Source organism: Coregonus lavaretus, assembly GCF_964263955.1.
Source record: "Coregonus lavaretus genome assembly, chromosome: 8".
NCBI classification, from domain to species: Eukaryota; Metazoa; Chordata; class Actinopteri; order Salmoniformes; family Salmonidae; genus Coregonus; species Coregonus lavaretus.
The window spans coordinates 694,718-716,498 of NC_139995.1; the positions used below are offsets into that span (position 1 = coordinate 694,718).

The window sequence follows — 21,781 nt, forward strand, 5'->3', positions numbered from 1 at the left end:
CTATTGTTTTGGGCGCCCAGTGTATTGTGTTGGGCGCGCTGTCCTAAAAAAAAGACGCAAAGCATCCCTTCCAGTAACCGACAGAGGAGTCCTCCGCAACGGGCCAATCGGGGTGGTGGGGAGATGGTGTCCAATCAGCAGATGCCACTGCCGTCTTTATACATTTCACATGGGCATTTCGAGGCTATACTCCGACTGCAAATCCACCCTTGACAAAGCCTACAGGAAGCAGCTCAACGCCAAGTCTGCGCGCAGGAGCGCCTCCTAGTTATAGGCCCGGCACCGTGTCTCAGAGAGATCCGTCGGCCACTGAGATGCTCGTCCGCATTGTGCCCTTCCAGCGCCTGTGGAGAAAAATCGCCGACCTGCGCTTCCAGAGCTCCGCCGTGATGGCCCTGCAGGAGGCTAGCGAGACTTACCTGGTCGGTCTGTTCGAGGACACCAAACTGTGTGCCATCCACGCAAAGAGGGTGACCATCGTGTCCTAGGACATCCAGCTGGCCCGCCTTATTGGCAGAGAGCGAGCTATAAGGAATAAGTCAACTCATCATTCAAGTAATATAGGGAGGGATCTTAGCACCACCTGCTGGATCAGAAGTACTCTTTACCGTAGGCTCAGAGAGCCATCATCTCTCAACCGGTGCAATTTTCATAAGTATGTGGTAAAAAAATAAATACAACAGCTCATCATATAGGCAGTGGTTTCAAAACTCTAAGCACATGTTCAAGTAGAGCACACCAAATCATACAGGTACTTGTTCACCACACTGAATCAGTGTTTAATCTAGAAATACATGCTTCGCATTGCAATACATGTTCTTGTAAAGTCATTGCTTTCCACAATGCAATGCTCACATCACTTTCCATGTGATATTGTTGTTCATTTGTTCAAATGTATTTGACTATGACCTAATCCGACTGCTCTGAATTCATAATCACTTCACGGTTTGGTGTTAACCTACCGATTTTCAACTGCTTTGCCTACTACAGATTAGGAACACTGTCATGAAAATGTATGGTTGGGAAGTCTAAAATGAGGGTAACTCCCCTTAAGGTAAATGTCTGTGTTCTGAGTGGCAAAAAAATAAATAATGTTTTATAACATTTAGATATGTGCATACTGGCTTTCCTTAGGCAAACGCATTTAGAAGGGAAAGAAGTGGAACCAATTAATACTTTTCTTGCTCTTCAATCAAAACAAAACCTTCACAAAGTGGTGCGTTTTGTCCCAAAATGACCCCTGAGGATTAGTGTGTTCTCATTTGTCAGTAATTGACCCTGACATACTCCCTTTAAATTGTACTATTTTACTAAAATATATACTGTAATGTACTACTATTATGATGATGACTATTATGATTTTACTTCACGGTAAGTAGAGCAAAATGTTCCTTTTTCAAACTCCCCGACGGTAGATGGCGCTGATGAGCGCCACTGAACCATATGCGCTGCACCCCGAAGTTAGTGACAGAAGAAGAGATACTATTGCTGCGAAATACAAAAACGTCACTACCTCAAGAAGTCTGGTAATAAATTGATCTGAGACGAGACTAGGTATGTAACAATGAAATGTCGTCCAATTGAGTACTCACTCTCTTAAACTTTAAATCTTGAAGTAAATTATTTGTTTGTGCGTGTGAACATGATTTAGTGTGGTGAATGTATTCCAAATAATTTAACATAAATACAGGAAATGATGCGCAAAAATCAGCCACTTTTGCAAGTCAAATCTATGCTGGACAAATGCACATTATTTTAATGACAGTTTTTTGATTACATGTTTTGTCTGCGCATTTGTTGGGTCGTATGTGACCGATGGTTAGCGAGCTCTCGTTTGGCCATGTGTTACTAGCTAACGTAGCCTAGACTAGCTAGCTAGCTAGACATTTGCATGCCAAAAGACAGGAAGTGATCAACCTTTTGCTAATATAGGATACTTGGATCGGTGATTTCATAGATTTCACATGCACAGATTGAATCCTATGAGATCAATGATTTTATTCTATATCAGGGTCATGATGTGAGTTCAGTGAGGAAATATTGTTCAGCTTTACTGGAGGTGGCCTCATTAAAGACTACCATGTGGGGCCAATAAAGCATTTTCATCCATGAATATTCCATCACGTGTGTGTGTGTGTGTGTGTGTGTGTGTGTGTGTGTGTGTGTGTGTGTGTGTGTGTGTGTGTGTGTGTGTGAGAGGGAGAGAATGTTCACTGCAATCTGATAACGAATAAGGGCATGTCGTAATCCAGGTGGAATAAACTGTGTCCCCCACATTGACAGAATGTCTGTATTTTTGTGTTATTTATTTTACAGGAAGCTGAGGGGGGTCATTTCCTGCGAGACCTTGCGCAACATGTAAAGGAAATGTATGCGATCAACGAGGAGGGTGCCGTGGCGAGTGATGGTCCAGAGGAGGTAGGCGTCATCCGTAAGTGATCACCGGTCGGAGTTTTGCAAAGGCTTCTGCAATTCTTCTTGGCGTGACATATGCTCTGAATCTCAGCCACCCCTAAAAGGCGGAGTACACGTTCAAGACATTCCAGAAAGTGTTTGTGGAGCTGGACTGCTCAAAGCACACAGTCAAGATGACAGGCCTCAAGAACAAATGACTGTCTTAAGCAGAATGCCAGGCCAGAGGACAATTGTCATAGACTGAATGTCAGGGTTAGTTTGTAACACCTTCGTAGTTAAACGCTGAGGTGCCTTTTGGAACTCTTCTATTCCTTCATTTTTTCTGGTAGCAGGTCAGGAACGGTGTCCTCTACCGCAGGCCCGCTTGTTGTTGGTGAAGCCGCCTGGCCCACAGAATCTGTGCTGGGACCAATCTCTGCCTACCGGGGGATGGTCACCGAGAGGCGGGACTCGAGCACATTGCGGTCTGGGACCCCGTCCCCGATGGGCCCGTGGCGGTCATCTACGCTAAAGAAGTTAGAGGGTAAGGAAGACACGTTTATTCTGCAAGGTGTGTTTTAAAGGGTCACTGCCACTGTATTTTCCATTGCGTTTTTGTATACGAAAGATACAAAAGAGGTGTTTTTAATGAAGGATGTCATTGTGAAATGTAATGTCCATTTTGTTCCCGTACAGTTGCGGTTTGAAATTTCCTTTTTGGAATCCGTTGTATCATTTTGAGGTTTCATCAAGGTCACACACCTTTTACCACTGGTATTTTGACAATTCTACCATCAATCAATTAAGTGGATCTATAAAGCCCTTTTTACATCAACAGATGTCACAAAGTGCTATACAGAAACCCGGCCTAAAACCCCAAACGGCAAGCGATGCAGATGTAGAAACGCGGTGGCTAGGAAAAACTCCTTAGAAAGGCACAAACCTAGATAACAACCAGGCTCTGAGGGGTGGCCAGTGCCCTTCTGCCTGTGCCGGGTGGAGATTATAACAGTATACGTGGCCATTAAGGGCACATTTTTCTCCAAGATGTTCAAACGTTCATAGATGACCAGCAGGGTCAAATAATAAGCACAGTGGTTGTAGAGGTTGCAACAGGTCAGTCAGTACATCAGGAGTAAATGTCACTTGTTGTTAGTGTTGTAGTTCCTATTTCTACGGTGTTGCCTACCTGCAGCAATCAGGATTTACCTGCAGTGTTGATAGCAATTCAGTAATTTGTCAACTCATAATAACAGATGTTTTGCAAACCGTTGATGTTTAAATAAATGGATTCCCGGTGTCCGGATACCTTTTCTCTTAAGGGATGTGATTGAGTGAATCCAAAGTAAGTTGGTCTAAATACATAATAGGATGAATCATTCAGGTAAAATAACACAATGTCTATTTGAGTCGAATCAACGTAATATAATCATTTTTACGTCTCTATCATCTTTACTCAATGTATTGGACCACATCAACTCAACTTACTCAAGCTTATCTACTCATAAAAACAAGCAAAAAGATCTACTCAACAATATGACGTGTGCTTTTGTTGACTGTAATAGCTTGAGTACATTCCACAAAGTCATTTTTTACAGTGTATCTAAAGACACGTTTGTTGTGGTGATGCACTTTTTCTTTGACGTTGAACTTGCATTGAACAGACAAATCCATTTCGTTACAACCCTTTTGTAGTATGACTTAGGAATATTTGTTGATGATCCTAATGTCTATGCGTGAATAGTGATTGGTTGTTGGTGAAATATTGCTGAGAACCCATCGTTTCCTGGCCTTTTTTCACTATTGAGCAATTTTGAAACATTTGTTTTGCTATTGGATTCATAATGGTGACCTGGGACAAGTAATTAGTGAAAACCAGAGTTCAGCAGTTGCCATTAAAGCGATCGAACCAAGTCATCCTAATAGGCTAGTATTAGCCTAAAGCAGGGTTTCCCAAACTCGGGCCACGTTTTGGGAGTTTTTGCCCTAGCACTACACAGCTGATTCAAATAATAAACTCATCATCATCAAGCTGGAGTATTAGAATCAGTTGTGGAGTGCTAGGGCAAAACGCAAAACGCGCACCCCTTGGGGACCCCAGGACCGCGTTTGGGAAACGCTGGCCTAAAGAGCAAATGCTGAAAGGGAATCACCATGAGGTGCAGTACCCACATTTAACCACAAGATGGCCTCCGTGCTCCACTGTAAAGTTTGGGCCTCTGCATGACAGTTTTTTGGATGACATGTTTTGTCTGCACATTTGTTGGGTCGTATGTGACCGATGGTTAGCGAGCTCTCGTTTGGTCATGTGTTACTAGCTAACGTAGCCTAGCCTAGACTAGCTAGCTAACTTGTAGCTAATTTTCCCCAAACCTCTGACACTCTCTAGCGGTAGGATGACTAAATCGCTGCGAGGTCAACGTTTAAATTCAACGGTACGTTTTGCTTCTAACGACACCCTTCTAGCTAGCTGACCACCCATTTTCAGTGCAATTTGAGAAACTGAAGGCAGGTTTTGAGCGTTTTCAAATAAGTTATATGTACACATTTAGTGGAACACGCTGCGTATTCTAAAATTCGACTGCGCGACAGACCACACATCATGTAATATCCATCTGTTTACCTCTGAAAAATAGCTAACGGATTTTCTAATGTTACTAGCTTAGTTGCTAAATGTTGATAGAAGTGCTAAGACAGCAAAAAGGGAAAACATTTAAAGCGTTAGATAATACATATCACGAAAACAGCGGAATGTGGTCAAGCTTTATCGTATCAGACGGAGGCGTTTTGCACAATCTGCAAAAATGTATTTGGAACTTTGACCCGTGAACTGTTTGACATCTATCACTGTTGGGTATGTTTCGTCTTACAACAGCTACATCGAGGTAGTATTTAGTCAAATTGTACAATGTATCCATCAATATTAAACTCATTGGGACACTAATTGTCATTACAGATAACATCACACAAAAAACTTGGGTACACTTTTAGTTATTGTGTAAACGTTCATCACCTTTCAATGCCTTGGCTGTGAAATGTAAATGTGTATACATATTCAGATATCTTTCCAAAATGTGTATAGTATGCCAAGTTATTTAGGTACATGTATTAACACCACAGCGTGGAGAAAGTCAAGAGGAAGCAGTGGACGTGTTCCGTGCCATGGAGGACTGCTGGGCAGGGATGGCTATCCCCCAGGCTGCCAAGGTTAGGCTTATTTTGTTATTAGGAGAGTACCGTGTGTATGTGATGTTTATCTGCTAGTAACAGTTTGGTTTTCTTATCTACCAAGGTGCGTGGTGTACCTCGGCAGACCCTGGCGGACAGGCTGAGCGGCCTGGTGACCCGTGGTTGTCGCAGTGGACCGCCCACGTTGCTTGCACCAGAGGATGAAAATTCTCTGGTGCAGTACTGTATCTACTGCGTCGGCCGTGGGATCCCCTTCACCAGACAGAGGCTGATGAAATACGCCGACAAAATATGCAGGTATTTGGTGTTCTCTGTATTTATGTATGTAGACTGGTGGACTGACTGTTCTCAATGTGTGTGATGTAAATGTGGATGTGTATGGGGATGCCAAAACAAACATTTTCATCCTGGATGGACACTTATATGTATTCTATTCTATTGTAGGTTTCGGCACCCAGGGGAAACAATCCCACCACTGGGGAAGCGGTGGTGGGAAATGTTCAGGAGGAGCCACGAGAACCTGCGCGTGAGGAGGCCGGACACCCAGGACAGGGGGAGTGCTGAGTGTGGCACGCGTCTGACGATGGACACCTTCTTCGCTTCTTATGAGAAGCACTTGAAGGAGAGTGGGTTGAGGGAGAAACCCAGACAAATCTATAACTGCGATGAGTCTGGGTTTCGTAGCGACCAGAGCAGGCACAAAGTGCTTGCTCCCCGGCCCGCAAAACACGTGTACCAGCAGGCTCCTGGGACCAAGGAGCACATCACAGTGCTGGCCTGCGTCAACGCAGCTGGGGAGGATGCCCCCCCCCCCCCCCCCCAATCCTCCCCCCTCCCCCTTTATCATCTACCCCAAGTGTTTCCCCGGTGGCCACTACACACTTGGATGCCCCCCCCCCAAGCCTTGGCTAGCGGTGGCTACATTGACGGGGACCATGTTCAGGAAGTGGTTTCTGCACTTCATTAAGCATGCAGTGAAGGAGCGCCCTCTCCTTCTCCTCTTCGATGGGCACAATAGCCACATGGACCCGGAGGTGCTCGCGGCGGCACTAAGGGAAGGGGTTCTACTTCTTTGTCTTCCACCACACTGCACCCGTGTCCTGCAGCCGCTGGACGTGGCATACTTTGGCCCTTTAAAGGCTGAGTTCTCCAAGGTAGCTGGAGACCTTAGCCATTTTGACCACTCCTATATGGTAAACAAATCAGAATTTGCCAGAGTATTCCGCTACTCGTACCATGCGCTATGTGGTGGAAGGGTTTAATAAGTGTGGCCTCTTCCCTTTTTGACCCTTCAGCCATTGAAGGGTCCCGTTTAATGTTGTCTCTGTCCCTACTGTGTCCCACCACCGTCTCTCCTGGAACCAGCAGCACTGTGCCATCTGTCAGCGCCTCCTCCCCAGCGACCACAGGAGGACCCTCAGCCCCATCTCCAGTCCCAGTCCCAGGCCTAGCTCTAGAAGAGCACCCCCTAATAGAGGGTGGGCTGATAGCGAAGGACCTGGCGCACATCCTTACTGTCCTGAAGTATCGGATGGACCGATACAGAAGAGTCGCTGTGGTCGCCACGTGCCTCACCGGGGAGGAATACACGCGCCGGTGGCAGGAGAGGGGTGAGAAGGAGAGGGCCGAGACAGAGGAGAAAGAGCGTCGGGCAGCCCTCAGAACACAGAGGGCACAGGAGAGGCCTGCCGTGGATGAGACCATTGGCGCCATCGCCTCTGCGGGACCCCCTGCCGGAACCACTCCTGACAGCTGTATCACCACTGCCAGTGCCTCCCGGTGTGCAACACCTGTAGGAGCCGCCGGAGTCCCCAGCTGCAGAAGGCCACGTGCCTACTCTCCCGGCCACACCGTCGTCGGCCCCTCAACCCCACCGTTACAAACACCGGCTCCTCCAAGCCATCGTCGGCGGTTTTGTCCACCGCCACCGCGATGCACACCACCCACCCTGTCTGTCACCACCAACACGGCCTCCTCTGGACCAACTGCCTCCTCAGACTCCCCTGGTCACACCACCGTAGCGGCCTCATCTGGTGTCCCTGGCCCCCTGCAATTTGAATACCGCCACCTCCACAGGTAAACGTGTGTTAAATTACATAAAAATGACTGTTTGTTATCTGTTTTATACAACAGCAATGTAAACAACAGAATATCTCTTTACATATCTACAGTGCATAGCACCAGCCCTCAAGTCATCTCCACCTCCTCCAAAACCTCTGCGGCTTCCTCCAGAGGTGTTGGTGTAAAAAAGTGGAAAAGGGTTTTCATGAAACATGCTCTGTCTAACAGTACTTTTTCTCAAACTGCAGCACAGAAAAGGAAGAGAAAAGCTCCACCGGTCACGTCGGTCACGCCACCCATGGCACCGCTCTCAGGTACTTCATCTGTTTTTCTCTCTCTCTCTCTCTCTCAGTTGTATCAATTACTATTGTTGCTGAAGAACTTCTACATTTTGTAAAACCATATTAATCCATCTATTATTTGTTATAAAAGAAGACCACCTGCTGTGCTCGCTGCGGGGAGCGTGATCCGCCTGCAAGCTCCTCTCAGGAGTGTAGATCCGAGGTGCCATGGTTGTGCTGTGACTTCTGCCAGCACTGGTTCCACTGCAGGTGTGTGCAGTGGGATCAAGAGGTAGCGGTGGAGCTGGAATATTATTGTGATTTTTGTGACAATATAAGGATGGAGGTCGAGATTTAATTGTTTGTGTTCATAAGAAATTATTTGTACAATTTGTACAAAAAAATAAGTCTAAAATGCTATTATAAAGTCTAAAATTATATTATATGGAACCACTCTTGTGTAGTTCTTCCTTTACTTTCCAAGTGCATCTCTGCAACAAACTCCAAGTGTTTTCATTGTTTATGTCAATGCACATCACTGAAAATAAAGGTTTATTTGATGTAAATTATTAATACTCATATTTTAGATTTAAACTGTTATCTACTTTCTCAAAACATAAGATGAATCTATAAGACAAATGATGAGACATTGTAGCTGATGGACCATTTTTTAATCGTCCTCAAGAGGGCGCACCGGGCCACGCAATGAAAACTGGACAGGAAATTCAATATTTTTTACCGGAAGCCTAGCCAACTAGTCAAACACTTCCGGTACGCGGGCCGTGTGTCTCTTGAACAAAATTGAACGGATATATCTTGTAATGGAACTGAATAGTAAGGTGGCCAACAACTGGGGCCCGAATGGCGATAATACGTGAGTTTTTTTTTCTCAAAACCGCTCATCAAAAAGCTGAAAATAGTATTTTCACTGAAATTTCAAACTTGCTAATTGCTAACATTTTGACATCACCAAAAATCACCTAACATTGATGGCTTGATCACAAGATAACATTGTTGAAGGTAATGCATTATTTAAACGCTGTTGAATATGCCGAGAATACGGCGTCCCACGCTACGTTTCCGCGTCCCCTTATTTGTGTCATACTACCTTTAGCTAGTAGGTAGCTAGCTAGGTTACTTTCTAAGCTAAGCTAACGTTAGCTAATTTAGGTTTGTCTGTATTAGCGCGAACTAGCTAGTAGCGTATCAACCGTGTTGAGACAGATAGCCTGCTCTGTTTAGAAGCCTCTCAGGTGAGTCGGCAGGCAAAAAAAGAAAATGCCAAATGATGTCTTCACTATGACAAACCTCTTTGTTATGAGCCTTGCTTGATGATATTTCAGTATTTGTCTTTCAGATCAATGAACAATTCCACAGGCTCACCGCAAAGCATCTTGAGGCAAGGTTTATGCAGGACACCCCTAAGCCCCTAAGTCCTTATTCCATTCCAAGGGAGGAGTACTTTCAGACAGATTGCGGGTCATGCTGGATGGTAAAGTATCCTCAGGAAAAATGCACTGTTTTGTATTTAGCTGGCTGATGTTCGGTGCTGCAATTTAAGCCACGGGCCCCACTGTGCTATTGTACACCTTTTGCTAAAATAGGATACTTGGGTCAGTGATTTCATATATTTCACATGCACAGATTGAATCCAATGAGATCAGTGATTTTATTCTATATCAGGGTCATGATGTGAGTTCAGTGAGGAATTATTGTTCAGCTTTACTGGAGGTGGCCTCATTAAAGACTACCGTGTGGGGGGCAATAAAGCATTTTCATCCATGAATATTCGATCACGTGTGTGTGTGTGTGTGAGAGAGGGAGAGAATGTTCACTGCAATCTGATAACAAATAAGGGCATGTCGTAATCCAGGTGGAATAAAATGTGTTCCCCACATTGACAGAATGTCTGTATTTGTGTGTTATTTATTCTACAGGAAGCTGAGGGGGGTCATTTCCTGCAAGACCTTGCGCAACATGTAAAGCAAATCTATGCGATCAACGAGGAGGGTGCCGTGGCGAGTGATGGTCCAGAGGAGGTAGGCGTCATCCTTAAGTGATCACCGGTCTGAGTTTTGCAAAGGCTTCTGCCATTCTTCTTGGCATGACATACAGTGAGGGGAAAACAGTATTTGATCCCCTGCTGATTCTGTACGTTTGCCCACTGACAAAGAAATGATCAGTCTATAATTTGAATGGTAGGTTTATTTGAACAGTGAAAGACAGAATAACAGCAAAAACTTCCAGAAAAAAACGCATGTCCAAAATGTTATGAATTGATTAGCATTTTAATGAGGGAAATAAGTAGTTGACCCCCTCTCAATCAGAAAGATGTCTGGCTTCCAGGTGTCTTTTATACAGGTAACGAGCTGAGATTAGGAGCACACTCATAAAGGGAATGCTCCTAATCTCAGCGTGTTACCTGTATAAAAGACACCGGTCCACAGAAGCAATCAATCAATCAGATTCCATACTCTCCGCCGTGGCCAAGACCAAAGACCTCTCCAAGGATGTCAGGGACAAGATACTTATTTCCCTCATTAAAATGCAAATGAATTTATAACATTTTTGACATGCGTTTTTCTGGATTGTTTTGTTGTTATTCTGTCTCTCACTGTTCAAATAAACCTACCATTACAATTATAGACTGATCATGTCTTTGTCAGTGGGCAAACGTACAAAGTCAGCAGGGGATCAAATACTTTTTCCCCTCACTGTATGCTCTGAATCTCAGCCACCCCCAAAAGCCGGAGTACACGTTCAAGGCATTCAAGAAAGTGTTTGTGGAGCTGGACTGCTCAAAGCTCACAGTCAAGATGACAGGCCTCAAGAACAAATGACTGGCTTAAGCAGAATGCCAGGCCAGAGGACAATTGTCATAGACTGAATGTCAGGGTTACTTTGTAACACCTTCGTAGTTAAACGCTGAGGTGCCTTTTGGAACTCTTCTATCCCTTCATTTTTTCTGGTAGCAGGTCAGGAACGGTGTCCTCTACCGCAGGCCCGCTTGTTGTTGGTGAAGCCGCCTGGCCCACAGAATCTGTGCTGGGACCAATCTCTGTCTACCGGGGGATGGTCACCGAGAGGCGGGACTCGAGCACATTGCGGTCTGGGACCCCGTCCCCGATGGGCCTGTGGCGGTCATCTAGGCTAAAGAGGTTAGAGGGTAAGGAAGACACGTTTATTCTGCAAGGTGTGTTTTAAAGGGTCACTGCCACAGTATTTTCCATTGTGTTTTTGTATACAAGAGATACCAAATAGGTGTTTTTAATGAAGGATGTCATTGTAAAATGTAATGTCCATTTTGTTCCCATACAGTTGCGGTTTGAAATGTCCATTTTTGAATCCGTTGTACGTACCATTTTGAGGTTTCATCAAGGTACACACCTTTTACCACTGGTATTTTGACAATTCTACCATCAATCAATCAATCAATCAATCAATGAAGTGGATCTATAAAGCCCTTTTTACATCAACAGATGTCACAAAGTGCTATGCAGAAACCCAGCCTAAAACCCCAAACGGCAAGCGATGCAGATGTAGAAACGCGGTGGCTAGGAAAAACTCCCTAGAAAGGCACAAACCTAGAGAACAACCAGGCTCTGAGGGGTGCCCAGTGCCCTTCTGCCTGTGCCGGGTGGAGATTACAACAGTACGTGGCCATTAAGGGCACATTTCTCTCCAAGATGTTCAAACGTTCATAGAAGACCAGCAGGGTCAAATAATAAGCACAGTGGTTGTAGAGGTTGCAACAGGTCAGTCGGTACAGTCGGTACATCAGGAGTAAATGTCACTTGGCTTTTCATAGGCGGCCATTTAGAGGTTGAAATAGCAGCAGGTGCGGTACAGATTTCTATTGGGAACTGTTGAAAAAAGGCGCACCTACAACATTAATGGGTTAAAGGAAAAATGACCAAAGTAATATACAGTGGGGAAAAAAAGTATTTAGTCAGCCACCAATTGTGCAAGTTCTCCCACTTAAAAAGATGAGAGTGTCAGCTTCCTGCCTCCTGTTTGTCTCCGGGCCTCTAGAGGTCATCTGTGTTCCCCTCTGCCTTAGTTCTTCCTCGTGTGTCCTTATTAGCTTAATCCAGGTCACCTGTGCCTTGTTTCCCCTAGTGTATTTTAGCTGTGTGTTTTCCCCTTGTTCCTCACTTGGTTTTTGAGTCCTGGCTATGTGTCTCCTGCTTTGTCCCACCGTGTCTTTCCAAGTAAGCTTTTCTAAGTTATCTTTAGTTAGTTTTTCTCCCCTCGTGGAGTTATTTTGTTTTGCCTCCTGTTTTGTTACTCTACCTCTGTTAATATACCTCATTCTGAGAAGAACTTTTGTTGGACTATTTTTGAAGTGCAAATAACTTTTTTTTACATTAAATCTACTTACCTGGAGTATTGCCTTGGGTGTTTCATTTGGGTCCAACTATACCTCCTCTGTGGCTAAGGGGTAGAACACCCAACTCTCCACATCTGAGACCTGAGTTCTAGCCCAGCTTGTGACAGAAAAACCAAGTCAATCATGGACCCAGAAACACTCAGTTCCCAGGACCTGTTGGCGGTGAGCACTCGACATGAGGCATCTTTCCAGCGCCATGAAGCCGTTCTCAGCCGACAAGAAGAGCTGATGGCTAGTCATTCTCAACTCCTGGCCGAAATGATGAGTTCCCTCCGCCAGCTCTTTGAACGCCTCCCTGGTCCTCTCCCTTCCTCCAGGTCACCCCCCAGTGACGACAGGCCTTCTCCAGTGGCGGAGCCCCGACTACCACCTCCCAAGCCCTTTTCTGGGGATCCAAGCTCTTGCCAGGGTTTCCTCACCCAATGCTCCCTCACCTTCGAGCTCCAACCCTCAAGTTTTCCCGCAGACCGTTCCAAGGTTGCCTACATCATTACCCTTCTTTCAGACAAGGCGCTCGCCTGGGCCTCTGCGGTGTGGCAGTCCCAGGAGGCCTGTTGTGACTCCTACGCTGCATTTGTAGAAGAGTTCAAGCGGGTGTTCGATCATCCTGTCAGTGGGCGGGAGGCTTCCAAGCGCCTACTGTCTCTCCGTCAGGGTCCCCGAAGCACGGCAGATTTTGCCATTGAATTCCGGACCATAGCAGCAAGGAGCGGATGGAATGATGAAGCGCTGAGGGTCTGTTTTCAGGGAGGGTTATCTGAACCACTTCAAGATGAGTTAGCCACCCGAGAACCAGCTGGAGATCTCGAGTCCCTCATAGCCTTGGCCATCCGCCTGGACAATCGTCTAAGAGAGCGGAGAACGGCTCGCCGCCAGGTGTCTCAGTCCCAGGTTCCTCTGAGCAGCTCTGTTTCTCCTGTTTGGACTCCGTCATTCAGAGCTTCCCCTGCTCCTGAACTGCTCCAGGATTCCCCGGAGAGCATGCAGTTAGGCCGTTCCAGGCTTTCTCCCAACGAAAGGGAACGTCGCATGAGGGAGCGTCGGTGCCTCTACTGCGGGGTTGCCGGCCACTTCCGCTCCACTTGCCCCGAGCTTTCGGGAAACGCCTGTCCCCGCCCAGCTACAGGAGGGCTGTGATGGGGAAAATTGGAGCTCCTCCTACTAACGCTGTCCTAGCTATTCCAGCCACTCTGTCCTGGGAGGGCCACCAGCATCGGGTCCAGGCTATGATCGATTCCGGTGCCGCAGGTGATTTCCTGGATGTAACCTTGGCTAAGGAACTTAAGATCCCTACCCAACTACTTCCTCAACCCCAGGCAGTTACAGCCTTAGATGGCAGACCTCTGGAACCAGGAAAGGTTACAGAGGCGACTCAGTCCCTGCGACTTACCATCTCTCAACACCAGCAGGAGGAGACCTTCTATCTCATTGATTCTCCCGAGTATCCTATTATCCTGGGTCACCCTTGGCTATGCAGACATAATCCCCAGATCGACTGGCCTACTGGCACCATTCTTAGCTGGGGTCCCACTTGCCAACTCACCTGCATGCTTCAGAGTCCCTCAGCCCCTAGTACCCAGTTTCAAGAGTCTGTTGACGTCTCCCGAGTCCCCAGTGTTTACCATCGGTTCAAGGCAGTGTTCAGCAAGGCCTGGGCTACTTCCTTACCGCCTCATCGCACGTATGACTGTGCCATTGATCTACTCCCTGGTTGCTGCCCTCCTAGAGGTCGGATCTTTTCCTTATCCTCCCCCGAGCACGCAGCTATGGACACCTACATTAAGGAGGCCTTGGCAGCCGGCCTCATCTGTGCCTCTACTTCCCCGGCTGGGGCGGGCTTCTTTTTTGTTGAAAAGAAAGACGGGGGTCTTAGGCCGTGTGTTGATTACCGGGGACTCAACAAGATCACGGTTCGGAATCGATACCCCCTTCCTCTCATGGCCACTGCTTTTGAGCTGCTTCCAGGGGCTTCCATTTTTACTAAACTGGATCTCCGCAATGCTTACCATCTCGTGCGGATCCGGCAAGGAGACGAATGGAAGACGGCGTTCAACACGCCCACGGGGCACTATGAATATCGGGTGATGCCGTTCGGGCTCACCAATGCCCCCGCAGTATTCCAAGCCCTGATTAATGATGTTCTCCGGGATATGCTTAATCTGTTCGTCTTCGTGTACCTGGACGATATCCTCATCTTCTCGAGGTCACTGAAGGAGCATGAGGAGCATGTTAGCAGGGTTCTCCAGAGGCTCCTTGACAATCACCTCTACGTTAAACCTGAGAAGTGTGAATTTCATGTTTCTCAGACTCAGTTTCTCGGGTTTATTGTCACTCCCGGGCACCTAGAGATGGATCCCAAGAAGGTCAAAGCGGTCCACTGCTGGCCCACACCTGCCACGGTCAAGGAGGTTCAACGGTTCATTGGCTTTTCTAACTTCTATCGGAAGTTCATTAAGAATTTCAGCTCGGTGGTAGCCCCCTTGACGACGCTTACCAAGGGAGGAGGGACCAAGATTCACTGGGGTCCGGAAGCAGCAGGGGCCTTCGAGGATCTCAAGCGCCGCTTCACTTCTGCTCCGATTCTGGTGATCCCTGACCCAGAAAGACCTTTCGTGGTGGAGGTGGACGCCTCAGAGGTGGGGGTGGGAGCCGTCCTGTCACAGAGGGGTGAGGATGGGAGATTACACCCTTGTGCCTTCATGTCTCGCCGCCTGTCTGAGGCCGAACGCAACTACCACGTGGGGGATCGAGAGTTGCTTGCGGTAAAACTGGCCTTGGAAGAGTGGCGCCATTGGCTTGAGGGGGCTCAGCATCCCTTCCAGGTTCTCACAGACCACAAGAACCTGGAATATCTCCAACAGGCTAAGCGGATGAACCCTCGGCAAGCACGATGGTCCCTTTTCTTTAATCGATTCCAGTTCCTCCTGTCTTACCGATCTGGCACCAAGAACGTCAAGCCGGATGCCCTGTCTCGAGCCTACTCTCCCGAGGTACAAGAGAAGCTCTTGGCATCGATTATTCCGAGGTCTAGGATCGTCGCACCTCTTCAGTGGGAACTAGAAAGAGGGGTACGAGAGGCCCTTGTCCATGAGCCCGATCCAGGCGGTGGTCCTGCCGGTCGCCTGTACGTTCCTCTCTCTGTTCGGGCCCGCGTCTTGCAGTGGGGTCATGAGTCGCCCTTGACATGCCATCCAGGCAGTGCTCGCACACTGGAATTCCTCCGACGGCGGTTTTGGTGGCCGTCCATCAAGAAGGACGTGCAGGTCTATGTTGAGGCCTGCCCTGTGTGCAACCAGGGAAAGTCGACACGCCAGCGACCCCAGGGACTGCTCCATCCCTTACCTGTTCCTCGAAGGCCATGGTCACACCTTTCTCTGGACTTTGTTACGGGACTTCCTCCATCCCAGGGCAACACCGTCATCCTAGTGGTGGTAGACCGGTTCTCTAAGGCTGCCCGGTTTATTCCCCTGCCCAAGCTGCCCTCGGCTAAGGAGACTGCTGAGCTCCTCATGAACCATGTCTTCCGGATATTTGGAGTTCCCCTGGACGTGGTCTCCGACCGAGGTCCCCAATTCTCGTCCCGGTTTTGGGGGGCCTTCTGCAGGCTTATTGGGGCCACAGCCAGCCTATCGTCGGGGTTCCATCCAGAGTCTAATGGCCAAACGGAACGGATTAATCAGGATCTGGAGACCACCCTGCGGTGTATGGCGGCCAGTAATCCCACGTCTTGGGCCACCTATATCATTTGGGCTGAATATGCCCACAACACCCTCCAGTCCTCAGCCACCGGATTGTCCCCCTTCGAATGCCAGTTCGATTACACCCCTCCATTATTTCCAGAGGAAGAGGCGCAAGTTGGTGTTCCCTCGGCCCAGCGCTTTGTCCAACGCTGTAGGCGGACCTGGAAGAAGGCCAGGCGTACCCTCCTTCGGACCTCCCAGAGATACCAAAGTCAGGCCAATCGCCGCCGCCGGACGGCCCCTAGTTTCCGAGCTGGTCAGAGAGTTTGGTTGGCCACTAAGAACCTGCCCCTCCGGGTCGAATCCAAGAAGCTTTCCCAGAGATACATCGGCCCTTTCCGCATTGCAAGAAAAGTTAACCCTGTTTCTTATCGTTTGGTTCTCCCTCGCTCCCTTAGAATTAACCCCACTTTCCATGTTTCACTACTTAAACCTGTCTTGTCTTCTCCCTTTGCCCCCCCACGCAGAACCCCGCCACCTCCCAGGATCATTGACGGCCAGCCTGCCTACACAGTCCGCCGGATACTGGACTCCCGGAGGGTCCAGAACTCTCTGCAGTATCTGGTGGACTGGGAGGGCTACGGGCCAGAGGAGCGCTCCTGGGTTCCAGCCAAGGACATCCTGGACCCAGGTTTGATCCGAGATTTTCGCACCCTGAGGCCAGGGTGTTCTGGAAGGAACGTCAGGAGTCGTTCCTAGAGGAGGGGGTCCTGTCAGCTTCCTGCCTCCTGTTTGTCTCCGGGCCTCTAGAGGTCATCTGTGTTCCCCTCTGCCTTAGTTCTTCCTCGTGTGTCCTTATTAGCTTAATCCAGGTCACCTGTGCCTTGTTTCCCCTAGTGTATTTTAGCTGTGTGTTTTCCCCTTGTTCCTCACTTGGTTTTTGAGTCCTGGCTATGTGTCTCCTGCTTTGTCCCACCGTGTCTTTCCAAGTAAGCTTTTCTAAGTTATCTTTAGTTTGTTTTTCTCCCCTCGTGGAGTTATTTTGTTTTGCCTCCTGTTTTGTTACTCTACCTCTGTTAATATACCTCATTCTGAGAAGAACTTTTGTTGGACTATTTTTGAAGTGCAAAGAACTTTTTTTTACATTAAATCTACTTACCTGGAGTATTGCCTTGGGTGTTTCATTTGGGTCCAACTATACCTCCTCTGTGGCTAAGGGGTAGAACACCCAACTCTCCACATCTGAGACCTGAGTTCTAGCCCAGCTTGTGACAGAGAGAGGCCTGTAATTTTCATCATAGGAACACGTCAACTATGACAGACAAAATGAGATTTTTTTTCTCCAGATAATCACATTGTAGGATTTTTAATAAATTTATTTGCAAATTATGGTGGAAAATAAGTATTTGGTCAATAACAAAAGTTTCTCAATACTTTGTTATATACCCTTTGTTGGCAATGACACAGGTCAAACATTTTCTGTAAGTCTTCACAAGGTTTTCACACACTGTTGCTGGTATTTTGGCCCATTCCTCCATGCAGATCTCCTCTAGAGCAGTGATGTTTTGGGGCTGTCGCTGGGCAACACGGACTTTCAACTCCCTCCAAAGATTTTCTATGGGGTTGAGATCTGGAGACTGGCTAGGCCACTCCAGGACCTTGAAATGCTTTTTACGAAGCCACTCCTTCGTTGCCCGGGCGGTGTGTTTGGGATCATTGTCATGCTGAAAGACCCAGCCACGTTTCATCTTCAATGCCCTTGCTGATGGAAGGAGGTTTTCCCTCAAAATCTCACGATACATGGCCCCATTCATTCTTTCCTTTACACGGATCAGTCGTCCTGGTCCCTTTGCAGAAAAACAGCCCCAAAGCATGATGTTTCCACCCCCATGTTTCACAGTAGGTATGGTGTTCTTTGGATGCAACTCAGCATTCTTTGTCCTCCAAACACGACAAGTTGAGTTTTTACCAAAAAGTTATATTTTGGTTTCATCTGACCATATGACATTCTCCCAATCCTCTTCTGGATCATCCAAATGCACTCTAGCAAACTTCAGACGGGCCTGGACATGTACTGTCTTAAGCAGGGGGACACGTCTGGCACTGCAGGATTTGAGTCCCCGGCGGCGTAGTGTGTTACTGATGGTAGGCTTTTACTTTGGTCCCAGCTCTCTGCAGGTCATTCACTAGGTCCCCCCGTGTGGTTCTGGGATTTTTGCTCACCGTTCTTGTGATCAGTTTGACCCCACGGGGTGAGATCTTGCGTGGAGCCCCAGATCGAGGGAGATTATCAGTGGTCTTGTATGTCTTCCATTTCATAATAATTGCTCCCACAGTTGATTTCTTCAAACCAAGCTGCTTACCTATTGCAGATTCAGTCTTCCCAGCCTGGTGCAGGTCTACAATTTTGTTTCTGGTTCCTTTGACAGCTCTTTGGTCTTGGCCATAGTGGAGTTTGGAGTGTGACTGTTTGAGGTTGTGGACAGGTGTCTTTTATACTGATAACAAGTTCAAACAGGTGCCATTAATACAGGTAACGAGTGGAGGACAGGGGAGCCTCTTAAAGAAAAAGTTACAGGTCTGTGAGAGCCAGAAATCTTGCTTGTTTGTAGGTGACCAAATACTTATTTTCCACCATAATTTGCAAATAAATTCATAAAGAATCCTACAATGTGATTTTCTGGAAACAAATTTGTCAATTTGTCTGTCATAGTTGACGTGTATGATGAAAATTACAGATTTTTTTTTATCCACAGAGGGTTCTCCCCAACAAACTGGCAAAGTACACAGACTTACTAGAGAACCACAGAAAGCGTAAGTCCTCCTCTTCCAGTGATACTCTTGTGAAAAATGCAAAAATCACAGCCTTCGCTGCCCCAGGACGGGTAACACAAGCAACGCTTGACAAGCTGGTGCTAAATTTTGTATGTGAGGCCAACCAACCATTTTCTGTGGTTGAGACGCCATCCTTCAAGACTTTGATAGAAACCTTGCAACCTCAAACAGTAATGACAAGGAAAACGTTATGCACAAGAATACAAGAAGCTGCAAAACACAAGAAGAGCATAATCATCAAAAAGCTGAGTGCTGTGAACTATGTTGCTACCACAACAGACTGCTGGTCTGCCAGACAACGTAGCTACTTAGGTGTCACCTGTCACTGGATAGACAACACCTCACTGGAGAGGCACTCCGCTGCATTGGCTTGTAGACCTGTCAAAGGCTCGCACACGTTTGATGTCCGTGCTGCTGCATTAGAGGAAATACATTCTGAGTACCACATCAGGGAAAAAGTGACCATGGCGACAACAGACAGTGGCTCAAACTTCCTGAAGGCCTTTCGATTATATGGTGAGGAGAAAAAGGAGGAAGCCTTCAATGTACAAGAGGAGAGTGACTCCACCCTTGATGATGCAACAGAAGATCAGAGTGAGTCAGAGGTGGAGTGTCAAGATGTGTCTGCTATTCTGGATGACAACACAGGCCTTGAGTACCAACTTCCAAGGCACCAAAAGTGTGCATGCCATCTCCTCAATCTTATATCCACAGTTGATGCCACTGCTGCAGGAGGAGCTGCAAACGAAACCTACAAGAGGCTGTCTCGGTCTGCTTTTGCAAAGTGTCATGCTCTTTGGAATAAAACCAGCAGGTCAACCATGGCTCATGAAACAGTGGAACGTGAATGCAAGCTGCTGTTTCTCCGACCCAATCAGACACGCTGGAGCTCCCTGTTCCTCGCTGTAGAAAGGATTGTGCGCATTCACCGAGAGCAAGGAGAACAATTCACAATGTCTGCACAGCATTAAAGATAAAGATGTAAGTTGACAAAATGTATATTTTGTTTTAAAAGAATAATAAAAATAAATAAGCCTTGCTGATTAATGGGTGATTCCACTTGTCTCAAGTAACTAAGTTTTCTTTGCATGGTGGTGTGACAATTGTGGATGACTTGAATGAAATCATTTAACTAATTTATTTTATTTTTATTTATTTGTGCATTTAACATGTACAATGCATAATAAACACATTGTACCAGAAATAGCTATAAGTAATTTTTTTATCGTTACATCTTTTATAGGTACAATCCAGCTGAAATTGGGTTTTTGGTCGAGTATGCTGCTGTGATGAAGCCTGTTGCCATGGTCCTTAATATCCTCCAAGGGGAATCATCTGTGCATATGGGCCTCCTGCTGCCAACACCTTACCAGTTGCGGGACAAGATGAAGAGGTTGAAGTCAACTTGCAAAATGTGTACACCTCTTGTTCACGCCCTGCAGCAAGGGATCCAGAAACGTTTTGGAGACGTCATGAAAGAGCCTGAGCTGATTGCAGCAGCAATACTCCTACCAAGATTCAGAACATCCTGGACCACAGAGGAGAACATCTTAAATGCTGGTAAATATAATTGTTTATCAATTCAAATGTGAACCAGTAGACATTGACCTATATAACTCTGTATAATATTACTGTAATTTAGGATTATAGTGTGTCAGTGACAAACCACAGGGTGGCAATATAGTTAGAAGCTCAGGTAGCTTTTAATGTCAAACATCAGCAGCTTGACAGCCTATAGAGTAGAAGGGTAAGAATAATGTGCAGACTTAATTCGTTTGAAAAACGATTTATCTTGCCCTAAAGCCCACAGGCCTTGACTACATCAGAAATCACCTCAACACCGACTTGGATGATGTCACCAGCGCAAACAGCGGCCTCTCTGATGAAGACGACTTCTTTGCATCCATGGAGTTGGGAAAATCACAAGTAGGAGAGCTGGAGAGGTACCTTTCATGTCTGTCCCATGCAGGTATGGATCTACTCCACACCTTTCCTCGCATCAAGAAGCTGTCACTCAAAGTCAACACAGGTCTTCCTGCATCTGCAGCCTGTGAGAGACTTTTCAGTCATGCAGGACTCCTGTTCACTGCTAAACGATCACAGCTTCACAGCAAGAACCTTGAGAGCCAGCTACTGTTGAAGCTTAATAGTGACATCACTGAGCGATTCTTTGGTGAAATAGTTTGTTTCTGCATGTTTTGACACACACACACAGACTCCCAGTGGGGCCTTCAATATAAAAGGGTTTTCATGTTACTGTGCCAAAGAGTTCCTGGATTGTTGACTGAAGTCAACCAGTCAAAGGGCCAGTGTCAGCCTAAAGGTTAGAATATTGCCAAATCTGTTGTCTGTCTGTGGGAGTCTAGATGGGGGAAGCTGCTCCTCTCTCAGCTGCTTTTGAGCAAAGCGTGTAATCCCCTTAACTGTGTAATGGTTGTGCTAGAGAGCACAGAGCTATTAATGTATAACTCCATTGTAAAGACACATCATACATGCTTTATGCTGCTTATCTTGGGGGGGTGGGGACAAGTGTGACTTTTTTTTTGCTGACTTTTCTTGTTAGATATTGGAGCTGGAAGTAAACATAATGCCCCATCTACAACTACATCACTCTCCTCTGATGCCTTTTAGAGAACATGCATTCAGCTTAATTTGTGTTCTGGGATCAGTGGCGGCTCCTGAAAAAATTCTCAGGGGGGGCAATTTTTCTGATGATTTAGGTGACCTACACACATTTTAAAAAAGATATGTCCAGCAACAACATGAAGACAGGGGCAGCATATAAGTCAATGCCAGAAGCATTTATTGACTGATCTCAAAAGTGTTGGCTTACAAAAGCAAAATAAGTTATCACAGTAAAAATAATCAAGGGTGTTCTTTCACATTCCTCAACACTGCATAAACAATATGCATTTCCATAAACAAATGAAATATCAGCTGAAAATACAGCA

At 46.7% G+C, this 21,781-nt stretch overlaps 1 protein-coding gene and 1 long non-coding RNA gene across 12 annotated transcripts; both read left to right on the forward strand.

Annotated features, from left to right (window-relative positions):
- The first annotated feature begins 1,498 nt into the window (after positions 1 to 1,498).
- LOC311134279 (uncharacterized protein) lies at positions 1,499 to 19,079 on the forward strand. Of its 11 annotated transcripts, none has more exons than XM_084167909.1 (13): positions 1,499 to 1,554; positions 2,317 to 2,431; positions 2,748 to 2,938; positions 5,515 to 5,601; positions 5,687 to 5,880; positions 6,028 to 7,659; positions 7,893 to 7,958; positions 8,077 to 8,217; positions 9,283 to 9,417; positions 9,863 to 9,964; positions 10,898 to 11,091; positions 11,244 to 11,304; positions 18,752 to 19,079. In XM_084167909.1, the coding sequence occupies exons 6-9, from the start codon at positions 6,827 to 6,829 to the stop codon at positions 9,356 to 9,358; spliced, it is 1,116 nt and encodes a 371-aa protein (XP_084024035.1). In that variant the 5' UTR covers positions 1,499 to 1,554; positions 2,317 to 2,431; positions 2,748 to 2,938; positions 5,515 to 5,601; positions 5,687 to 5,880; positions 6,028 to 6,826; the 3' UTR covers positions 9,359 to 9,417; positions 9,863 to 9,964; positions 10,898 to 11,091; positions 11,244 to 11,304; positions 18,752 to 19,079. The 11 variants fall into 11 exon arrangements, with proteins under 11 accessions (XP_084024035.1, XP_084024036.1, XP_084024037.1 ...); XM_084167910.1 differs by lacking the exon at positions 18,752 to 19,079 and adding an exon at positions 11,405 to 12,224; XM_084167911.1 differs by lacking the exon at positions 11,244 to 11,304.
- Positions 19,080 to 19,145: 66 nt separating this feature from the next.
- Positions 19,146 to 20,880, forward strand: LOC311133221. Its single transcript, XR_014613568.1, has 3 exons — positions 19,146 to 19,811; positions 20,074 to 20,390; positions 20,634 to 20,880. It is a non-coding gene; the product is annotated as an uncharacterized lncRNA (long non-coding RNA).
- The last annotated feature ends 901 nt before the right edge of the window (positions 20,881 to 21,781 follow it).

Excerpts from the sequence above, each read along its gene's own strand:
- LOC311134279 (XM_084167909.1), top strand. The coding sequence starts at position 6,827 with ATGTGGTGGAAGGGTTTAATAAGTGTGGCCTCTTCCCTTTTTGACCCT. Across the intron at positions 7,959-8,076 it reads ACCCATGGCACCGCTCTCAG|AAGACCACCTGCTGTGCTCG; the intron begins GTACTTCATCTG and ends TTGTTATAAAAG. Across the intron at positions 8,218-9,282 it reads GTGTGCAGTGGGATCAAGAG|ATCAATGAACAATTCCACAG; the intron begins GTAGCGGTGGAG and ends TTTGTCTTTCAG.